The sequence below is a fragment of the Macaca fascicularis genome, chromosome 2 (genome assembly GCF_037993035.2).
Source record: "Macaca fascicularis isolate 582-1 chromosome 2, T2T-MFA8v1.1".
Taxonomy (NCBI): domain Eukaryota; kingdom Metazoa; phylum Chordata; class Mammalia; order Primates; family Cercopithecidae; genus Macaca; species Macaca fascicularis.
In genome coordinates this window covers 150,800,800-150,820,669 of record NC_088376.1, presented here as the reverse complement: position 1 = coordinate 150,820,669, position 19,870 = coordinate 150,800,800, and the positions used below count along the sequence as shown (strand labels likewise).

Genomic DNA, 19,870 nt, shown 5'->3' with positions numbered 1-19,870 from the left:
GGTGTGGTGACTCACACCTGTAATCCCAGCACTTTGAGAGGCTGAGGCGGGTGGGTCACCCGAGGTCGGGAGTTCGAGACCAGTGTGACCAACATGGAGAAACCCCGTCTCTGCTAAAAATATAAAATTAGGCCGGGCGCGGTGGCTCAAGCCTGTAATCCCAGCACTTTGGGAGGCCGAGACGGGCGGATCACGAGGCCAGGAGATCGAGACCATCCTGGCTAACACAGTGAAACCCCGTCTCTACTAAAAAATACAAAAAAACTAGCCGGGCGAGGTGGCGGGCGCCTGTAGTCCCAGCTACTCGGGAGGCTGAGGCAGGAGAATGGCCTGAACCCGGGAGGCGGAGCTTGCAGTGAGCTGAGATCCGGCCACTGCACTCCAGCAAGGGGGACAGAGTGAGACTCCGTCTCAAAAAAAAAAATAAATAAATAAAATAAAATAAAATAAAATTAGCCGGACATGGTGGCGCATGCCTATAATCTCTGCTACTAGGGAGGCTGAAGCAGGAGAATCGCTTGAACCCGGGAGGTGAAGGTTGCGATGGGTTAAGATCACGCCATTGCACTCCAGTCTGGCAAGAGTGAAACTCCATCTCAAAAAAAATAAATAAATAAAAAATAAAAACGTGTATGGCTTCCCTTCAAGCATATGTCAGCTTACGTCGTAAGACTTTATAAAATAAAAATTGCCCCAGATTTTTAAAATTATATGTATTAAAACACAATTATTTTCTTATCAATGAGGTTTTTAAACTAAGAATCCATTTACAGCATAAAGTGGCAGCACATTTTATTCACAGAGCAATGAAAATTATTCCTATAAATGAATGTGAGCTGAACAAATTCACCTTCCAATGTGCATGCAGAAAGTGGGGATGTGAAGACAGCAAGGTGGGTGAAACACAAGTTATGAGGTAATGAGTACTTTCCCCTCGTGGTTTTTAGTTTAAAAGCACATGCTAAGGGCCGGGTGCAGTGGCTCATGTCTGTACTCTCAGCACTTTGGGAGGCTGAGGCGGGCAGATCACGAGGTCAGGAGTTTGAGACCAGCCTGGTCAACATGGTGAAACCCCGTCTCTACTGAAAATACAAAAATTAGCTGGGCGTGGTGGTGAGTGCCTGTAATCCCAGCTACTCAGGAGGTCGAGGCACGAGAATCGCTTAAACCCAGGAGGCAGAGGTTGCAGTGAGCCAAGATTGCAGCACGGGACTCCAGCCTGGACGACAGAACAAAACTACATCTCAAGAAAAAAGAAAAAAAAAAAAAAAGCCCATGGTAAGCTCATGATAGTGAACAACAGTAAAACAAAACCAAAACCCCTCAGAATCTAAATCAGGAAATGGTCACCCCTTTTAAATGAGCTCTTCTGAGTCTATTTGCACAAACGAGCCCAGCGACGCCTCAAATCAGTAAAATTCCAGCCTGTGTCCATTTCATTTTGCCTGACCCAACACATGGAGGTTCGGGGGTTGGGTTTGTGCCACAAAGCACTTCCTCTGCCCACTGAAAAGGCAGAGTTCAGAAAGGACAGGAAGACAGGCTATCTTCTTTCTCTGATATCTTCACAGGAGGACACGGGGGAAACTGGGATGAGAAACTGTAAAGAAATGAGGTGACTTTTTACAAGTATGTTGGAGTTTGTGTACTGAAATTATCACTGAACTGCAAAAGGCCAACAGGCAAAACATTCCCGAATTCCTCTTTGGAAACTTCTTCCAGAACTCGGTTGTTTTTGACCAAATGTGATGTACTACTTCACTTAATCCCCAGTCTTGGTACCAACTGATGTCTAATTTCCAAAAATCAAACCCATCTTAAAGGTACCAATAACTGCCTCGTGTTAAAATAACTTAGGGGAAAGCCATTATACCAAGATGGATCCAACACCCAGTTCCATATTAAACTAAACGAAACTTAAGCTCAGCCAATCCTAAATGGCCAACTGAACATTAGTTACACAATCAGATACTTGCCACTGGGATAACCTAAATAAGACAACTGCTCAAACTTTAACCATCCAACTTCTCTCCTGTGCCTCCTCACACACCCTCTAAAAGCCTCCCTTCACACCCTTCCTCAGGAGCCCGAACCACCTCGGTTTTGGTGCGGCTTGATTCACGAATGGCTGTCTGCTCAAATAAACTTAAACGTGTTTTATCCTTTAGCATTAGTAATAAAGATATTCAGAAAACTTGCTACAGATCCTTAAAGCTTGTTTCCAAAAAGGCATTTAGTCCACGTTTCAGCACAGTTAACTTCAGTGGGAAAGACTGCACGGCAAAGCCAACATTTGCATTTACAAGCTCAGGTACTTTCCTTCAAATACAAAACTGCCCACCCAGAATTTGATACCGTTTTAAGCAGAACTATGACATGGTGTTCAAGAAGTCAACAAAACCCCAGAGGGTAAAGATGAAAAGAATTCCAATCTGCCCTCATTTCTTCACATTTTATACTAGGATTCAGCTTCTCTAGTCTAATTCTTTAGTCATTATTAGTAGTAACAGCAGCTGCAGTTAATGAGTATTCATAAAGGACTCCACACCAGAAGAAACACTTATTCTTCCTTGTCAATCCTCAAGACCATCCTCTGAGGTGGGTCCTAACATTATGCTTCTTTTATAGATGAAAAGGGAAATTGAGGAAATGACTTGTCCAAAGCCATACAGTGGCAAAACTGGGGTTCAAACCAGGGTTTGACCACAAAAGCTGCACCTGTAACCCCTGGGCCACACTGCAGTGGTCAAGAGGACAACCCCAGCAAACGGAAAGGGATCAGCTGTACCTAGTATGTGCAGAAACTGGGTCAATACTTCGCCATCATTAGAGAAGAAAAAGGAGAAAATCAGGATTTGCTTTTATCAACATTCAAACACAGAAAGGTGGTAAACAATGAAAGTCAGCTAAAATAATTAAGAAATGCCTATTTCATGCTAATTTCCCTTAGGGGCTGCAGCTCTTTTCATTTATTTTCTTGGAGACAGGGTCTTTCTCTGTTGCCCAGGCTGGAGTCCGGAGGCACAATCACGGCTCACTGCAGCCTCAACCTCCTGGGCTCAGGCAATTTCCCCACCTCAGCCTTCCCAGTGGCTGGGACTACAGGTGCATGCTACCACGCCCAGGTAATTTAAAAAATTATTTGTAAAGACAGGGTCTCATTATGTTGCCCAGGCTGTTCTCAAGTGATCCTCCCACTTAAGCCTCCCAAAGTGCTGTGATTCTCACCCCTTAATTTTCAAGGAAAGCTTTAGATGGTCCCCATTCTGTATTTTAGGGGGTGCTCTCCAATCTGGAGGTGACATTGGCAAAAGCTGGCCTCATATTTCTTCTCTCGCGCTTCAGCAGGCTACGAATTCCTTTTTTTTTTGAGATGGAGTTTTGCTCTTGTTGCCCAGGCTGTAGTCAGTGGTGTGATCTCGGCTTACTGCAACCTTCACCTCCCGGGTTCAAGCGATTCTTCCTGAGTTGCTGTGATTACAGGCGCCCGCCACCACATCTGGCTAATTTTTTGTATTTTTAGTAGAGACGGCGCTTCACCATGGTGGCCATGCTGGCTTTTGAACTCCTGGCCTCAAGCAATCCACCTGTCTCGGCCTCCCAAAGTGCTAGGATTACAGGCATGAGCCACCGCGCCTGGCCCCCTCCTCTTAATAAGACCACATACCAATCTATAGGTTTTGCCCCTAATAAAGGAAATCAGTTACTGATTTACACCAACAGATGGCAATGTTGCTCAGTCCGTAGAATTATGAACTGAGACTCCTTCGATTAAGTTTCCTTTATCATATCAGCTAAATGCTAACTGAAGCGGCAGGGAGACTCAGCACTGGCAGTAACTCTGTTCCCCAGATGACATCCCAAGTTTCTTCCCAGCACCTCCCGAGATGTGCTTCTTCACTCCACTGTTCAGCACTCCCCAGAGCACACATCTGCGACTCGATCAGTGTTCATGGGATGACCACCGGGATCCTTTTCACAGTAAGTGCCGAAGTGTTTCCTGTCTGAAAGACTAAAATGATCTATACGAAGGTAATTCTCCAAAGCCTCTACAGCACGCATGAATTACTCCTAGAACCAGGAAAACCTACCAGCCACTATTAAAACAAAAAACAAAAAGCAAAATTAAAAAAAACCTCCCAATGGCTGCATCTAGCCCCCTGTGTACAGCAGGTGCTTACTGCAGTATTGCCTCTCCTCCCAGTCTCCTCAGCTGTCTTTACTACTTTACCTCCAACTATTTTTCCATCACCTCCTTCCCCTCCACTGTCTCACCTACCAGGGCATAAAATAGGCTTTTCACTTCCTAGTGAAAATAAGGATGGCAATGCTTACACTTTGTCTGAAAGGGGAAAAGTACACCTACTGTGTGCCAGACCCTTTTGTATGTCATCTCATTTCATTTAGTCTGCAAAGCAAACTCAGGAGGTGGTAATTATCCTCATTTTACTGTTGAGGAAACCAAGGCTCAGAGTGATCAAGCAACATTCCTTTAGGTTACCACTGTTTTCCCAGTGGCGATTTGAAATGTGGACTCAAGTTTTCTGATTCTACTTTAGCAGAATGTGCCATTTAAAAGTTAGGAAAATCCCAGCACTTTGGGAGGCCAAGGCAGGCAGATCACCTGAGGTCAGGAGTTCCAGACCAGTCTGGCCAACATGGTGAAACCCTGTCTCTACTAAAAATACAAAAAGTAGCCGGACAGGGTGGCGGGCACCTGTAATTCCAGCTACTCGGGAGGCTGAGGCAGGAGAATCTCTTGAACTTGGGAGGTGGAGGTTGTAGTGAGCCAAGATCTCACCACTGCACTCTAGACTGGGCAACAAGAGCAAAACTCTGTCTCACACACACACACACAAAAAGTTAGGAAGAATATTTGCCTTTGAAATACTGTTTATGAAAATATAAAGACTCTAAAAATTTTAAATGACAGAAACTTTTCACTTAAAAGAGATCATACTTGCAATAAAAATACTGCCTCCTAGTTTAACCATTTTACAAATATGATTTTTACATCATGTAAAAAGCATCCCTATATTTCACAAAATTAGAGAGACTCAAATTTTCCAGTTTTAAGATCAACTTTAGAAATGGGCCTCGGTTATAGTGTTAGGGGAGTTAATATTCATGGGATGATTATTCAAGTTTGTAATGAGATTTTAAAAATTCAGTTCAGTTAGAAAAATTGTACATGGGAGGTGGGTGGTAGGAGGAGAGAAAATTTCTTTCTTTTTAATCCAAGTGCTTCTCCACAAGGGTGAAAATAAGAACCACATTCAAGTTAATAGAATTTTTTTTTCTTAAAAAAATTATCAATTTAAAGTTATCAATAAGTAACAATGAAACTTCAGGTTTTTTTTTTTTTTGGATGGAGTCTCACTCTGTCCCCCAGGCTAGAGTGCAGTGGTGTGATCTGGGCTCACTGCAACCTCCACCTCCTCGGTTCAAGTGATTCTCCTGCCTCAGCCTCCTAAGAAGCTGGGATTACAGGCGCCACCACCACGCCCAGCTAATTTTTTTTTTTTTTTGGTATTTTTAATAGAGACAGGGTTTCACCTGTTGGCCAGGCTGATCTCGAACTCCTGACCTGAAGTGATCCACCTACCCTGGCCTCCCAAAGCGCTGGGATTACAGTGCTTTTTGAGCTCTCCTTTACCCACACAACCACATGATTAGGTAAACAACATTAGCCACATGCTAGAAATAAGAAAACTGAAGTTATCAAGGCAAGTAAATTGCTCAGGGCACACTACCACAGGGAAGCAGAGCTGAGATTTGAAGCGTTCCTTTCTAGAAGGTTCATTTCACTACCCAGTTTTCAGAATTCTCTCTGGGGAATTAAAAGCCAAGCACCACACACTGCACCAAGGTTCTTACCCTTAGATCCATAGGTGGTCGTCATGGAATCTTTCTGATGCTGTTTTCGAAATCACAGGCACAACCAGTAAGTAAGGGGGCCTCAGGCTGCACCCCATCCCTGAGGTAGAGGACTGTGTGGGAGCACAAAGCTGGCCCTGCCTGATGTGGTGGGTGGCCTTCCTTGTTCACCACCACCACCACCAGACAACAGGGCTCTATTTCTGACTGCATGTAATTTTTAGGATAGTGCCATTTCAGCTGAGACACTGATCTCAGGTCCAGTCCTCCGTGTGCATGACTGGTAGTGATGCACACCTGCCAACATCTCTGAGCCTCAAACACCCCTCTGTGGGTCCCTCCTCCTGAATTCACAAGGCTGCTGCAGGGATAAATACACAGGCATCTGCCCCATCTCAACTCCCACTCTCCAAATGTTTGCTATTATGGTTTGCCAATTTGGATAGCCAATACCCCATACAACAAACATGTAAGGGCTTGCAGCAAAATCATTCAAGTAGTGTCTGGACCAGTTAAGAGAATATAGCTCAGGCTACTACCTTAGCTGGTCACCCTCTACCACCAAAGAGCAAGTATTTCCCCTTCCCATTCCCCCCTCCTCTTTTTTTTTTTTTTTTTTTTTTTGCGATAGGGTCTTGCTCTATCGCTCAGGCTGGAGTGCAGTGGCATGATCTCCGCTCACTGCAACCTCTGCCTCCTGGGCTCAAACGATCCTCCCACCTTAGCCTCTTGAGTAGCTGGGATTACAGGCATGTGCTACGATGCTTGGCTAATTTTTGTTAGTAGAGAGGTTTCACCATGTTGCTCAGGCTGGTCTCAAACTCCTGGGCTCAAGCGATCCATGGGCCTTGGCCTCCCAAGTGCTGGGATAATAGGTATGGGCCACCATGCCCAGCCACCCATCTCCCTTCTCTTGCCACCAAATGCCCTTAGGTAACTTAAGTCTTCATGACTTTCTCACCAATTACAAAAAGGCTTTATTATATTTTGCTAAATGTTAATTGCTTTCATTATGTCTCCAAACATTATTTCACCACTCATTTTTATAACAAGTTCAGTGAAGATATGCTTATCTAATATTGTACAATATTGTTGTGTTCTGTAACACTCTTTTGGGAACAGCTTAGATGTAGGTAACAAGAGATGCCTGTGTATGAAAGTGCTTCATAAACTGTACTGTATAAATGTAAACTACTACCATTTTCAGGTAAAATCAGAGAATAAATGTCTCTGTTGTTGGAAGTGTCCTCTCAGGACTCATCTAGTCCAACCTCCGCAGTGACTGGATGAGGGCACAGACTGAGGCCAGAGGCACGAGGCTCGGGATTGGAGAGTTAGAGGCCAACGCAAGGACAGAATCTGCATTCCTAGCACAGGGATCTTTCTCCTCCCCTGTGTAATTTATCTTTAAAAACACTGATACTTTTCTGGTGCTGGGAGCACCATGTCCTTTAAAATTTATAAATTAATGGATGATTACAACAAAAATAACTTTTTACCTAGCCCTCAATAAATAGTTGTTGGTGAAATTAGAAATTTGAGGTTGAATTGTTAAAGATCGTCTTGGTCACTCCTCTCTCGTGAAGAAACCCATCGACTCAGAATCACCTCCTGAAACCAATAAAAAAAAAAAGACCATTTCTTAAAACAGAAATGTAAGACCATTCCGGGTAGCTGACACCACAGCTACATTTCACAAAGAGCTGTCTATATAATGATGATACTGTTCCCATCTTTAAAACAGAAACATCTGGAGAAAATGAATGGAACAATATAAACCTTACAAGCATATAGTATCTACTTTCACCAGGCAAAGATTTTAAAGCTAAGCTTGCCTCTGCTGTGGTATTCTACCAGCACATTTCAGGAACAGGTGGGCTGGATGAAAGCTAGGATTTTACATTAGTGCTAGGTCTGTGATGGCATTGCTGTAACTGGGCCAGCTACTGAGAAGGGAGAAATGAGGCTGATGAGCATTTTATGAAAAACTAGCCTAGTGGAGATAAGTGGGACCAACTGAAGGCAGGAGGTGCTGGGGCCCTGGAGACCACAGGTCTGCAGGGAGCAGGGTGGTGTGAAAAGAAGAAAGGGCGATGAGTACAAGAGAGGGTGACAACAATGACATACTGGATGTGGGGAGGAGCCAAAGGCAACATTAAGGCTCTACACAGAGGGAGGGAGTGCAGAAACACGGACACACACTAGACGACTCGGCCAGACCAGAGAGAAACCAGCCAAGATGACAGGAGGCACCTCGGTTCAGTACAGAAGCCCAGAAGCAGGAGAGAGTCAACAGGGACACCTCTGGTCTCTGGGAATGAGACCTGTGAGAGGTCCTGGCCTGACCAGGGGGTCACAGGCCACCTGTGAGACAGCAGTTTCAGCTGAGTGATGCGGACATCACAGGTAAAAAAGTGGGGAATCAAGGAAGAGTGGAAGTCAGCATAGATTTTGTGTCCAATGGTTCAGTGGGGAAAAGGTGAGACTTACAGAGCCTGCCTGAGAAGGCTTTGTTACCAAGGCAAGACTGTATTCATGTATTTTCTTGGGACCACATGTTCCAGATACACTATGATGCACAGAATCTTTCGGATGACATGAATTTCTCTCGGTTTACTCACCTGAACTTTAATTCTTTTCATACATTCTGGTGACTCCATTTCCTTATCAGTCATAGTTGAGGGTTTAATCAAATAGCACAGCATAAGTTCCTATTGAGAAATGAAAAACCACTTCTGTATCCTACAAAATAGTACAAATTTGGATGTATCAGCAGGAAATGCAGGTGGTCTCCAGTCCCTCTCACTGTGCACTCCAAGTGGAAACTCACAGACACATCAGTTTCCTCCTGGGGACATCATAACTGGGATTTACGTTCTAAGTACCTGCCATTTAGTAATCACTGAACATGGCAAGAGTTATAAGCAGATACATTCATTATAAACACAGCATTAAGAATACTAAATATAGTAAGTCCTCACTTAATGTCCTTGATAGGTTCTTCGACACGGACGTTAAGTGAAACGACACTGATACAGTTTGGCTCTGTCCCCAACCAAATCTCATCTTGAATTGTAGCTCCCACAATCCCCACGTGCCATGGAGGGACCTCGTGGGAGGTGATTAGATTATGGGGGACGGTCCCCATGCTGTTCTTGTGATGGTGAGTTCTCACGAGATCTGATGGTTTTGTAAGGAGCTTCCTCCTTCCCTCATCCTTGCTCCTGCCACCCTTTGAAGAGGTGCCTTCCACCATGATTTTAAGCTTCCTGAGGCCTCCCCCGCCGTGTGGAACTGGGAACTGTGAGTCGATTAAACCTCTTTTCTTTATAAATTACCCAGTCTCAAGTATTTCTTTATAGCAGCATAAGAATGGACTAATACACATGTACGGCAGGTCTTCAAATAAACTTCAACGTTGTGTTCTTATGATGAGAAGAAGAAATTGTTTTTGTATATGGTATTCGCCTAAAGTTGCAGTTTCCAAGAACATATCAACAATGTTAAGTGAGGACATATTAAGTATATGCTACGAGTCCCCTAAAATGGGCATAAAAACACTAGAAACAGTATAGGCTCCCTAATTTTCTACAGGACCAAGCTAAAGTCTAGGCAACCTAACCTGCTGTAAAGGGCAGTCATCTCCAGCCCTGCAAGACCCTCCGGCGTCAGCCCCACCTCACCTCCAGCAGCACGAGCACGAAATTAGAGGGTATGTACAATTTGTTCTCAGCCAGCAAATCACTGAGTAATGAAAACACACACAGCTTTCTTTCTTGATAGTCCTTGTGTAAGCTGAGTTCCTCCTATCTCTGATGGCAACAGAAAGGATATAGTGAAACACAAGCCAGGGAGCCAGAGAGCTGTGGGTTTGGATCCCGAGTCTGCACATGAGCTGTGTGATCTTGGATTACTCGCTCAACAGCTCCAACCTTGGTTTCTCATCCTCGGGATGAGGATAACAACAGGGTGGGAAAGTGCTTAGCAATAAATATCAAGTCCCTTCCTCTCTAAGAGATCTGCAAACTTTCAATGTTTTGGCTCCTTTGTGAATATGTGTATGAGTGAATGTTAAATTGCAGTATAAAACAGGCCACATAGCAACGATACCCCTGGGAAGAGAGGCAATGCCTACTCAGATCAGATCACCATGGGAAACTTCAAAGCTCAGTCATTGGAGCTCAGCAGCAGTTGGGAGGGAGGGGACAATAAAATGTAACGTGAAGGGAGGACAACTTCTAGCGCAATAAGGGAAGGGTACAAATGACCCCTGCCAGCATGTCACTGGCAGGAATGTTATGAAGGTTCTACAGGTAACTTTTTTGATTCTACTACATGTAAGAAAAAAAAAAATTGAACCATTTAAGTGACACTCCAATGGCAAAGCTGATGTTGTGTTACCTTAGAGACATTAACAGAAACTCTGCTCAAGGCAGCCAGGGACTTCCAACTGAAAGGCCTGCGGAGACAGCCTTCAAAATGGTCATCAACTAGCTCGATAATGACAGAATAACTGGAAAACACAGAAAAAGCATTTTAAAAGTAAGCATGAAATAAACCTGTTTTAAAAGAATATTATTTGTGCTACCAAGAACAAAGATACAGAAAATAAAATTTACATCATCTGATTCTAAATTCCCCTAAACTGCTATTGAGAAAATATTAATGAAAAATTCATACTTTAAGTTACAAACTTTCAGGCTGATTCCAACACTTACTTACAGCAAAAACCAACACGTATTTTTCCCAATGCGAAAGCTGTAAATTCACACAACTGTTTAGACACTAATACTAACTGATGTTTGTTTTGTTTTGTTTTTGAGACGGAGTTTCACTCTGTCGCCTAGGCTGGAGTGCAGTGGTGTGATCTTGGCTCACAGAAACCTCCACCTCCCAGGTTCAAGCAATTCTCCGCCTCAGCCTCCTGAGTAGCTGAGATTACAGGTGCCCGCCACCACACCCAGATAATTTTTTTTGTATTTTTAGTAGAGACGGGGTTTCCCTATCTTGGTCAGATTGGTCTTGAACTCCTGACCTCATGATCCATCCACCTTGGCCTCCCAAAGTGCTGGGATTACAGGTGTGAGCCACTGCGCCCGGCCTAACTGATGTTAAGATGAACAATTACGGCACAGATTAACTCAATGTTTAACGCTAGAACATATAGTATCATAAACTATATATCATCTTATATATAGTATAATGACATTAGTGTGTAAGGCATGAACATATAGTATCTATTCCTATCAGGCCAGGAAGAACATGACTTTTGTTCCTATGGCACCAAAAAATTAGAGGCCAGAAATTCCTTGTGTCCCTTGTGTCCCTTTAACCCATCAATTTATTTAAAAATCACTCCAAACCTTGCATGGTAAAATGGAGGGCCTTTCCGATACAGTACTGCAAAGAAGAAAGAAAAAAAAGAAGTATAACCACTCAAAATAACAAGAGAGGAATAAGACTCAATAAAAAGCTTGCTTTATTAATTTTTTTCTTGTCCAAAAGGAGGCAAATATTCAATTACCTATATGTAGATAGATAAATCTGCAATATGCCTTGGGGTCTATTTTTTCAGACAGGGTCTTGCTCTGTCACCCAGGCTGGAGTGCAGTGGCATGATCCTGGCTCACTGCAGACTTGACCTCTTGGGCTCAAGCAATCCTCCTCACTCAGCCTCCTGAGTTGCCAAGACTACAGGCGTGCACCACCACACCCAACTAATTAAAAAAATTTTTTTCAGCAACAGCATCCCCCTATGTTGCCCAGGCTGGTCTTAAATTCCAGTGCTTGAGTGATCGTCCTGCCTCAGACTCCCAAAGTGCTGCGATTACAGGTGTGAGCTATCACACCCAGCCCCTGTCATCTATTTTTAAAATCCAAACTTATTTTCCTGAAACAAAGTGCAATTAGTAAAGAAATCTGTTGCCAAGAGCCTAACACCTCATCCCACCCTACAAATAAATTCCAAAGTCAAAGTACAGGCAATCTTGCCTTGCTTCCTGTCTTACACTCTCCAGAGTGAGTGTGAATCATACTGAGTGTAAAATTCATAGAATGTGCATCAATATTTTGTTATTTATTTGAGATCAATGTAATGCAGTGTCTGACTCGCTACTCTGGCCAGCTACTGTGACAGGGGTTGGTAAAAGAGAGGAGTAAGACTCATGCCTATTTTGAAGAAATTCAAAGTCAAGTGATAGAAGTCACAATCATACATTCCACTCAAGTATCAGTTTGTTCCACTATTGAGGACCTGAAGGAGATGGGGGAATTCAGTCTGTGGAGTTCGAGAGCCACTCAGTGAAGGAGCCTGGGGCCAGGGACTCTGCCACATAGACTCTGGAATCTGGCAGGGAACCCTTCAGAGGCACATGGTCTGTGGCAGGTACTGGCTAACTGTTCATCAAATCCACTTATCTCTCCCCCAGGTACATGGCCAGACCACAGCTCTCAGTCAGTCTCCTGTGCAGTTAGGTATGGCCAAGTGTTGTGTGACACTTCCAGGCTGACCCGTAAAACCCTCCCTTATACAAACCCTCTCTGTGTCTCTTTCTTTCTGAGGGTGACTTTTTTTTTTTAAACTTTTTTTTTTTTTTTTTTTTGAGACAGAGTCTCGCTCTGTCGCCCAGGCTGGAGTGCAGTGGCGCACAGTCTCTGCTCACTGCAAGCTCTGCCTCCTGGGTTCACGCCATTCTCCTGCCTCAGCCTCCCAAGTAGCTGGGACTACAGGTGCCTGCCACCATGCCCAGCTAATTTTTTGTATTTTTTTTAGTAGAGATGGGGCTTCACCGTGTTAGCCAGGATGGTCTCGATCTCCTGACCTTGTGATCCGCCCGCCTCGGCCTCCCAAAGTGCTGGGATTACAGGCGTGAGCCACCACGCCCGGCCTGAAGGTGACTTTGGAAGCTGTGTGCTGAAGACTGGGAGCCACCAGGAAGCAGTTCCTAAAGCATCTTCTGGAGTTGATTGGGCCGCCAATCAGAGACAGCCGTGTTGGATTTCACATGAACAAAAATGAACTCTATTGTTAAGCCCCTGAGACTTGGGGTTTCTATGCAACTACAGCTATGGGAATAGCCATAACGAACACAATTACATCTGTAAGCTGTTAGCTGTCCTCTGTGCTAAAACCAGCACAGCAAAGTTCAAGGAAAAGTTTTGTTTCCCTTGAGGAATGGATAGAATTCTCCTTTTTGGACAGATCAATCCTGTAATCATGTTTCTCTTTGGCTCAGGAAGCTCAGAGTCAAATTTGTAGCATGACTTTAGTAACCATATAGGACCCCAAGGGCGACACAGTAACCCTTCACTTAGTCTTGTTTCACATCTACATTTTCCATGGTCACGTTTCCTTTCTGTATTTCCTATTTAAGTTGTATTGAAAGTGCTCGGCAAGTCAGCTCAAATTCACTGCGGCACAAATCTAAGTAAATATCCAAACATACAATTCTCAACTTTTTGAGATGGAGTGTACTGGAAAGAAACCATGTACTGGAATGAAAGTGAACTCAGGAGTTTTGTTCCCTGCCCAATCTTTGCCTCCTCAAGTTGTGTGCCTTTAAGCAAGTTATTAACTTCTCTGAGCCTTGGTTTCCAAAATCCTAAAATGAAGACATCAAGGGAAATTGAGATCTTTTCTAGTCCTCAAATGCCATTACCTGTAATCAAACACACATCATTAATCCAATATGCACCTGGAGCATTACAGAGCTTGAAAGTAGCTCACACCCACAAAGCAAGTAATTTCTGACGACAGACTCCGACACAGCACAGCTTAGTTTAAGCAAGAACACCGGCAGTAGACGGACCCAAGGTCAAGACAGCAGTGCCAAGACCATGGGACAACTCTGCATGTCAATTTCGTTATAAAAAATGGGGGTTATGCTGAAGACAGAAGTATTAGCACAGTATATGGCATAAACTAAGTATCACAAAGTTACCTATGCTAGTAACATTTACAGTCTGTGTGGATTAATGACGAGGATACATTCTAAGATATGAGTCCTTAGGCAATTTCATTGTTGTGTAAACATGGTAGAGTGCACTTACACAAACCTAGACGGTACAGCCCACCACACACATAGGCTATGTGGTATCACTTATTGCTTCTAGGCTACAAACCTGTTCAGCATGTGATTGTGCTCAATCTGTAGACAATTATAACACAATGGTTAAGTATCTGTGTATCTAAACATAGAAATGGTACAGTAAAAATACGATATAAAAGCTAAAACCCGTACACCTGTATAGGGGACTTACGAATGCAGCCTGCAGGTCTGGAAGTTGCTCTGGGTGTGAGTGGTGAGTGAATGTGAAGGTCTAGGACAGTACTGTGTGCTAATGAACACTTTATAAACACTGTACACTTAACCTGCACTAAAGTTATTTAAATTTTTTTTCTTTCTGTCTTTAGGTTTTTTTTTTTTTTTTTTTAAAACATATATATAGAGACATGGTCTACCTATGTTGCCCAGGCTGGTCTTGAACTCCTGGGCTCAAAGGATCCTCTTGCCTTGTCCTCCCAAAGTGCTGGGATTACAGGGGTGAGCTGCCACGCCTGGTATCCTTTTTCAATAATAAATTAACCTGGCTGGGTGCAGGTCAACAAACAATGAACCATGATGGATATGACCATGCTCCCATTAGATTATAACAGAGCTGAAAAATCCCTATCACCTAATGACATCGTAGCCATCGTGCTGTCGTAGTGCAACACATTATTTGCATGTTTGTGGTGATGCTGGTGTGAACAAACCTACTGCACTGCCATTTGTATAAAAGTTATTTGACCGGCCAGGTGTGGTGGCTCACGCCTGTAATCCCAGCACTTTGGGAGGCCAAGGCAGGTGGATCACGAGGTCAGGAGATTGAGACCATCCTGGCTAATGTGGTGAAACTAAAAATATTAAAAAATTAGCCAGGCGTAGTGGCGGGCGCCTGTAGTCCCAGCTACTCCGGAGGCTGAGGCAGGAGAATGGTGTGAACCCAGGAGGTGGAGCTTGCAGTGAGCAGATTGTGCCACTGCACTCCAGCCCGGACGACAGAGCGAGATTCCGTCTACCAACAAAAAAAAAAAAAACAAAAAACGTTATTTGACCAAAATGTTAGGCAGCACATGACTGGATGATGGTGGTAGTGTACTCAGGGGGAAAAATGAAATTGTTTTACAAAAATACCTGAAAGATGAAAGCATAAGTAGTCTGAGAAATAGTAGGCATTTAAAAAAAGATCTGAGGGCCGGACACAGTGGCTCACACCTGTAATTCCTGCATTTTGAGAGGCTGAGGTGGGTGGATCACTTGAGGCCAGGAGTTCCAGACCAGCCTGCCAACATGGTGAAACCCCATTTCTACTAAAACTACAAAAAAAAAAAATTAGCTGGGCATGGTAGTGCACTCCTGTAGTCCCAGCTACTTAGGAGGCTGAAGTGGGAGGATCATTTTAAACCTGGGAGGTTGAGGCTGCGGTGAGCTGAGATTGTGCCACTGCACTCCAGCCTGGCGGACAGAGTGAGACCTTGTTTCAAAAACTACATAAATAAATAAAAGTAAATATAAGGTCTGAAAGAACAGGGAATATAAAAGGAAAGCTCTTTCTTACAGAAGAATGCCAGATGGAGGTGTGGAATGAAAAACAGCTACTTACGGTATCACTCCACAAATGACTTGTTTTTTACAAAAGGAAAACTGTAATTATATGACAGACATTGACAACGGCCACCATCAAACTTAGCATCACCACAGCAGGAAAACCTGACTTCAAGCACTTCCTGACACACTCCAATAAGCACACACATCACCTATGTGTGCCGAGAGAACCTGAGCTTGAGTCTGATCATCAGGAACAATCAGACATACAGAGAATGGGGAACATCCTAAAAGACATTGAAAAAAGTAACGTCATGACAAACAAAACAAGAAGTTAGAGTGACTGTGTCAGATTGAAAGAAGCTGGGCACAGTGGCTCATGCCTGTAATCACAGCACTTCAGGAGGCTGAGACGGGTGGATAACCCGAGACCAGGAGTTCGAGACCAGCTTGGCAAACATGGCAAAACCCCGTCTCTACTAAAAATACAAACGTTAGCCCAAGCACGGTGGCAAGCACCTGTAATCCTAGCTACTTAGGAGGCCGGGATTCGCCTGAACCCGGGAGGCAGAGGTTGCAGTGAGCGGAGATCGTGCCACTGCACTCCAGCCTGAGCGACAGAGCAAGACTCTGTCTCAAGAAAAGAAAAAAAAGAGAGAACAGAGATTGCAGTGGGTTTAACGGCAGCTCCCAGAAAGATATGTTCATGTCCTAATCCCTGACTTGTGAATGTGACCTGGAATGTGGAATGTGACTTGGAAGAAGAGTCTTTGCAGATGTAACTAAGCTTAGAATTTTGAGATGAGATCATCCTGAATTAGCTGGATGGCCCCTAAATCCAATGGCAAGTGTCCTTATAAGAGAAAGGGGATTTGACAGACAGACACGGTAGAGACTGGAGGAATGCAGTCACCAGCCACAAAATGCCTGGGGCCACCAGAATCTAGAAGAGACAAGGAATGGATTCTCTCCTAGAGCCTTTGGAGGGAGCCTGACCCTGCTGACACCTTGATTTTAGACTTCTGGCCTCTAGAACTGTGAGAGAATGAATCTCTGTTGCTTTTAAGTCACCCAGTTTGTGGTAATGTCTTATGAGCCCTAGGAAACTAAAAGGAAGATATAATAATCAAATGCGACTGTATCGAGAAAATCTAAGCCAGGGGCCTGCATGGTGGCTCATGCCTGTAATCCTACACTTTGGGAAGCCAGGCAGGAGGATGGCTTGAGCCCAGGAGTTCGAGACCAGCTTGGGCAACATACAGAGACCCCATCTCTATAAAAATTACAACCAAAATAGCCACAAAAGACATTACAAGGACAACAGGAAAAATTTAAGTATAGACTGGACACTTAGATGATATTAAGTAATTCTAATTTTTCTCAGGCATTATATGGTATGTAGGAGAATGTATTCTTTGGAGGTACACATGAAAAATACTTATGGATTAATATGGATTAATCACGTAAACGTAAAGGATATTAACAAAAATATATCAAAATTTGACTAGAAAAACAAGCCAGGGGTCGGGCGCAGTGGCTCAAGCCTGTAATCCCAACACTTTGGGAGGCCGAGACGGGCGGATCACGAGGTCAAGAGATCAAGACCATCCTGGCTAACACGGTGAAACCCCGTCTCTACTAAAAAATACAAAAAAAAAACCTAGCCGGACGAGGTGGCGGGCGCCTGTAGTCCCAGCTACTCGGGAGGCTGAGGCAGGAGAATGGCGTAAACCTGGGAGGCGGAGCTTGCAGTGAGCTGAGATCCGGCCACTGCACTCCAGCCTGGGCGACAGAGCGAGACTCCATCTCAAAAAAAAAAAAAAGAAAAGAAAAACAAGCCAGGAAGTGGCTTAGAAAAGAATCAAAGGCCCTGGTGCTGTGGCTCATGCCTGTAATTCCAGCACTTTGGGAGGCCAAGGCAGGCGGATCACTTGAGGTTAGGAGTTCAAAACAAGCCTGGTCAACATAGCGAAACCCTGTCTCTACTAAAAATACAGAAATTAGCTGGGTGTGGTAGTGTGCGCCTGTAATCCCAGCTACTTGGGAGGCTGAGGCAGGAGAATGGTTTGAACCTGGGAGGCAGAGGTTGTGGTGAGAAGAGATCGAGATCGCGCCACTGCACTCCAGCCTGGGCAACAAAGTGAGACTTTGTCTCAAAAAAAAAAAAAAAAAAAAAAAAAAAGAATAAAGAGGAAGACGGGAAGAAGACACATCTCCTTGTTCTGCGACAAATAGAAAGCTATTCTGTTGACCTCCATTCTCAGACAGAACTGTCAGTCTCTGGGCTGGATGTCACGACAGGTCATGTTCCTTCTGGGTCTGGTAATTCTATAACTGCTAGCTTTCAATGACTCCCACCATTCCATTTCTGTGCTGGGACTTCTAATTTGCAGAAAGCTCAGAAATCAAACTTATCAGTCAATGCAAATCCCCATCTAGGGTTGGCTGGGAAGGAGGCTTAGGAGTAACCAGACCTTTGGGTCACACCAAATCAAATCAAACCATAACTGTCTACATAAGACAATATAAATCCTGCGTTAGTTTTTGGCTTCTTAGCAGGCAACGTGACTTAGGCATGGTAGGAGGACAAACCCACAGAGCCCTAATCTGTGTACTTAACGAGCTGTTAAGTACTCTGGCAACTTACCTAACCCTTCTAAACCTCAAACCCCTTTGCTACAAAAGGAAGCTACTACTACAGACCTCACAGGAGTGTGAAGATTAAATAAGACAAGAGAAGAAAACACCAAGGCAAGGTGCCTGGCTGGCCCTAGGAGCCGGCAGCCAGGGGAGCTGCTCAGTGGGGAGTGTAAGGAAAGGTTCCCTCTTGGCTCCTGTCCTGACTCCCCCAGTAGGCGATCAAGGTCAACCAGCTTGGCAGTTGCACTTGATTTGAGACCCGTATCACCTCTCCCAAATACTGCTCCTGGAATGAAATTTGATAGACAAGATTTATTCAAGGGAAGTTTCCCTGATAAGATGTGAATTTCATAATGGTCTTATATTACGAGTCACTACCCCTCTAAGGAAAAACAATTGTTAAGAGTTTAGCCTATGTTGGCAGTTCTAGGCTTCATGTGATTAGGTCACTGACCTCCAAAATTAAAATAATATTGTTAAAAAGGAGCAGGAACTGTGCACCCATGCCTGAAGAAGAGGCAGAGTTTAGGAAGCTGCTCCTCATATCCCAGGCTAGCACTGCTCGAGAACCTTTCCTTACACAGCGAAATGTGAAGACACTTTTAACACTGATGCTGGCCCAGTCTGACTCTGTGTGAGTCAGAGACCTGGTCCCACATTGATTGTACAAGGAACTAGAAACAGATGATATATCCCAGTGGAAGCAAAGGCCTCCAGGGGAGTTGTAAACTGAGCAGTTTATCTTTTTTATTTTCAAAATTCTATCTATCTGTCCATCCATCTATTCATCTGTCCAACCATCCTTATAAGGCAGAATATCTTTGAGGAAGTTTTCTCTATGCATCATCCAAAGTATAACTTGATCATTAAAATAAAGTTACAGGCAAAAGGGCCAAAGTATGAGATTAAGAACATTAATAAAATAGAACAATTATAACAATATACTGTAATGAAAGTTATGGGAATCTCATCTCAAAATATCTTAATTTTTATTTTTATTTTTTAAGAGAGTCTTACTCTGTTGTGCAGGCTGGAGTGCAGTGGTGTGATCTCGGCTCACTGCAACCTCTGCCTCCCAAGTTCAAGAGATTCTTGTGCCTCAGCCTCCCAAGTAGCTGGGATTACAGGCATGTACTACCACACCCGGCTAATTTTTGTATTTTTACTAGAGATAGGCTTTCACCACGCTGGCCAGGCTGGTCTCAAACTCCTGACCTCAGGTGACCCACCTGCTCAGCCTCCCAAAGTGCTGAGATTCCAGGCATGAGCCACTGTGCCCAGTAGATATCTGAATCTTTTGGACTACAGTTGACCTTGGGTAGCTTTGACTCTGCTTTTTCTTACAGTGCTTATCTGTTCCTGAAACTACGTCATGTAGTTACTTGCTTGTGTGTCCCCCCTTCAATCCCCCTAGAATGTAAACTCCATGAAGGCAGCTCTGTTTGTCCTATTCAAGTTTGTATTCTTGATGCCTCAAACAGTACCTGGCCCATAGCAGACCCTTAGTCATTATCTGCTGAATGAGGAACTCACCTGGTCCAGACCCTCACTTTAAGATAGGGGATGCAACGGAATACTATGTAGCCACAAAAATGGACAAGATTGTGTCTTCTGTGAGAACATGGATGGAGCTCGAGGCTATTATCTTTAGCAAACTAACCCAGGAACAGACAACCAAATACCGCATATTCTTACTTGTAAGTGGGAACTAAATGAAGAGAATTTATGAACACAAAGAAGGGAACAACAGACTCTGGGGTCTACTT

The 19,870-nt window shown here is 43.9% G+C and overlaps 1 protein-coding gene across 44 annotated transcripts in view; it reads right to left on the bottom strand.

The window, feature by feature from the left end:
- TSEN2 (tRNA splicing endonuclease subunit 2) overlaps positions 1 to 19,870 on the bottom strand; it is a 56,363-nt gene that overhangs the window by 1,156 nt on the left and 35,337 nt on the right. For 11 of the 44 annotated variants that reach the window (XR_012431503.1, XR_012431504.1, XR_012431502.1 and 8 more), the window contains 4 exons: positions 11,241 to 11,277; positions 10,279 to 10,390; positions 8,499 to 8,588; positions 6,831 to 7,488 (listed from right to left, as the gene is read on the bottom strand). Coding sequence is in view for 8 of the 44 variants with exons in the window: in XM_005547849.3 (XP_005547906.3) it covers positions 7,429 to 7,488; positions 8,499 to 8,588; positions 10,279 to 10,390; positions 11,241 to 11,277 (299 nt within the window). In the remaining 36 variants the exon portion in view is untranslated. Of the gene's footprint in view, positions 1 to 775; positions 1,244 to 3,336; positions 4,098 to 5,793; positions 5,918 to 6,830; positions 7,489 to 8,498; positions 9,346 to 10,278; positions 10,391 to 11,240; positions 11,278 to 19,870 lie in introns of those variants that run through there. The other 33 variants (XR_012431492.1, XR_012431501.1, XR_012431491.1 and 30 more) reach the window with 17 other exon arrangements.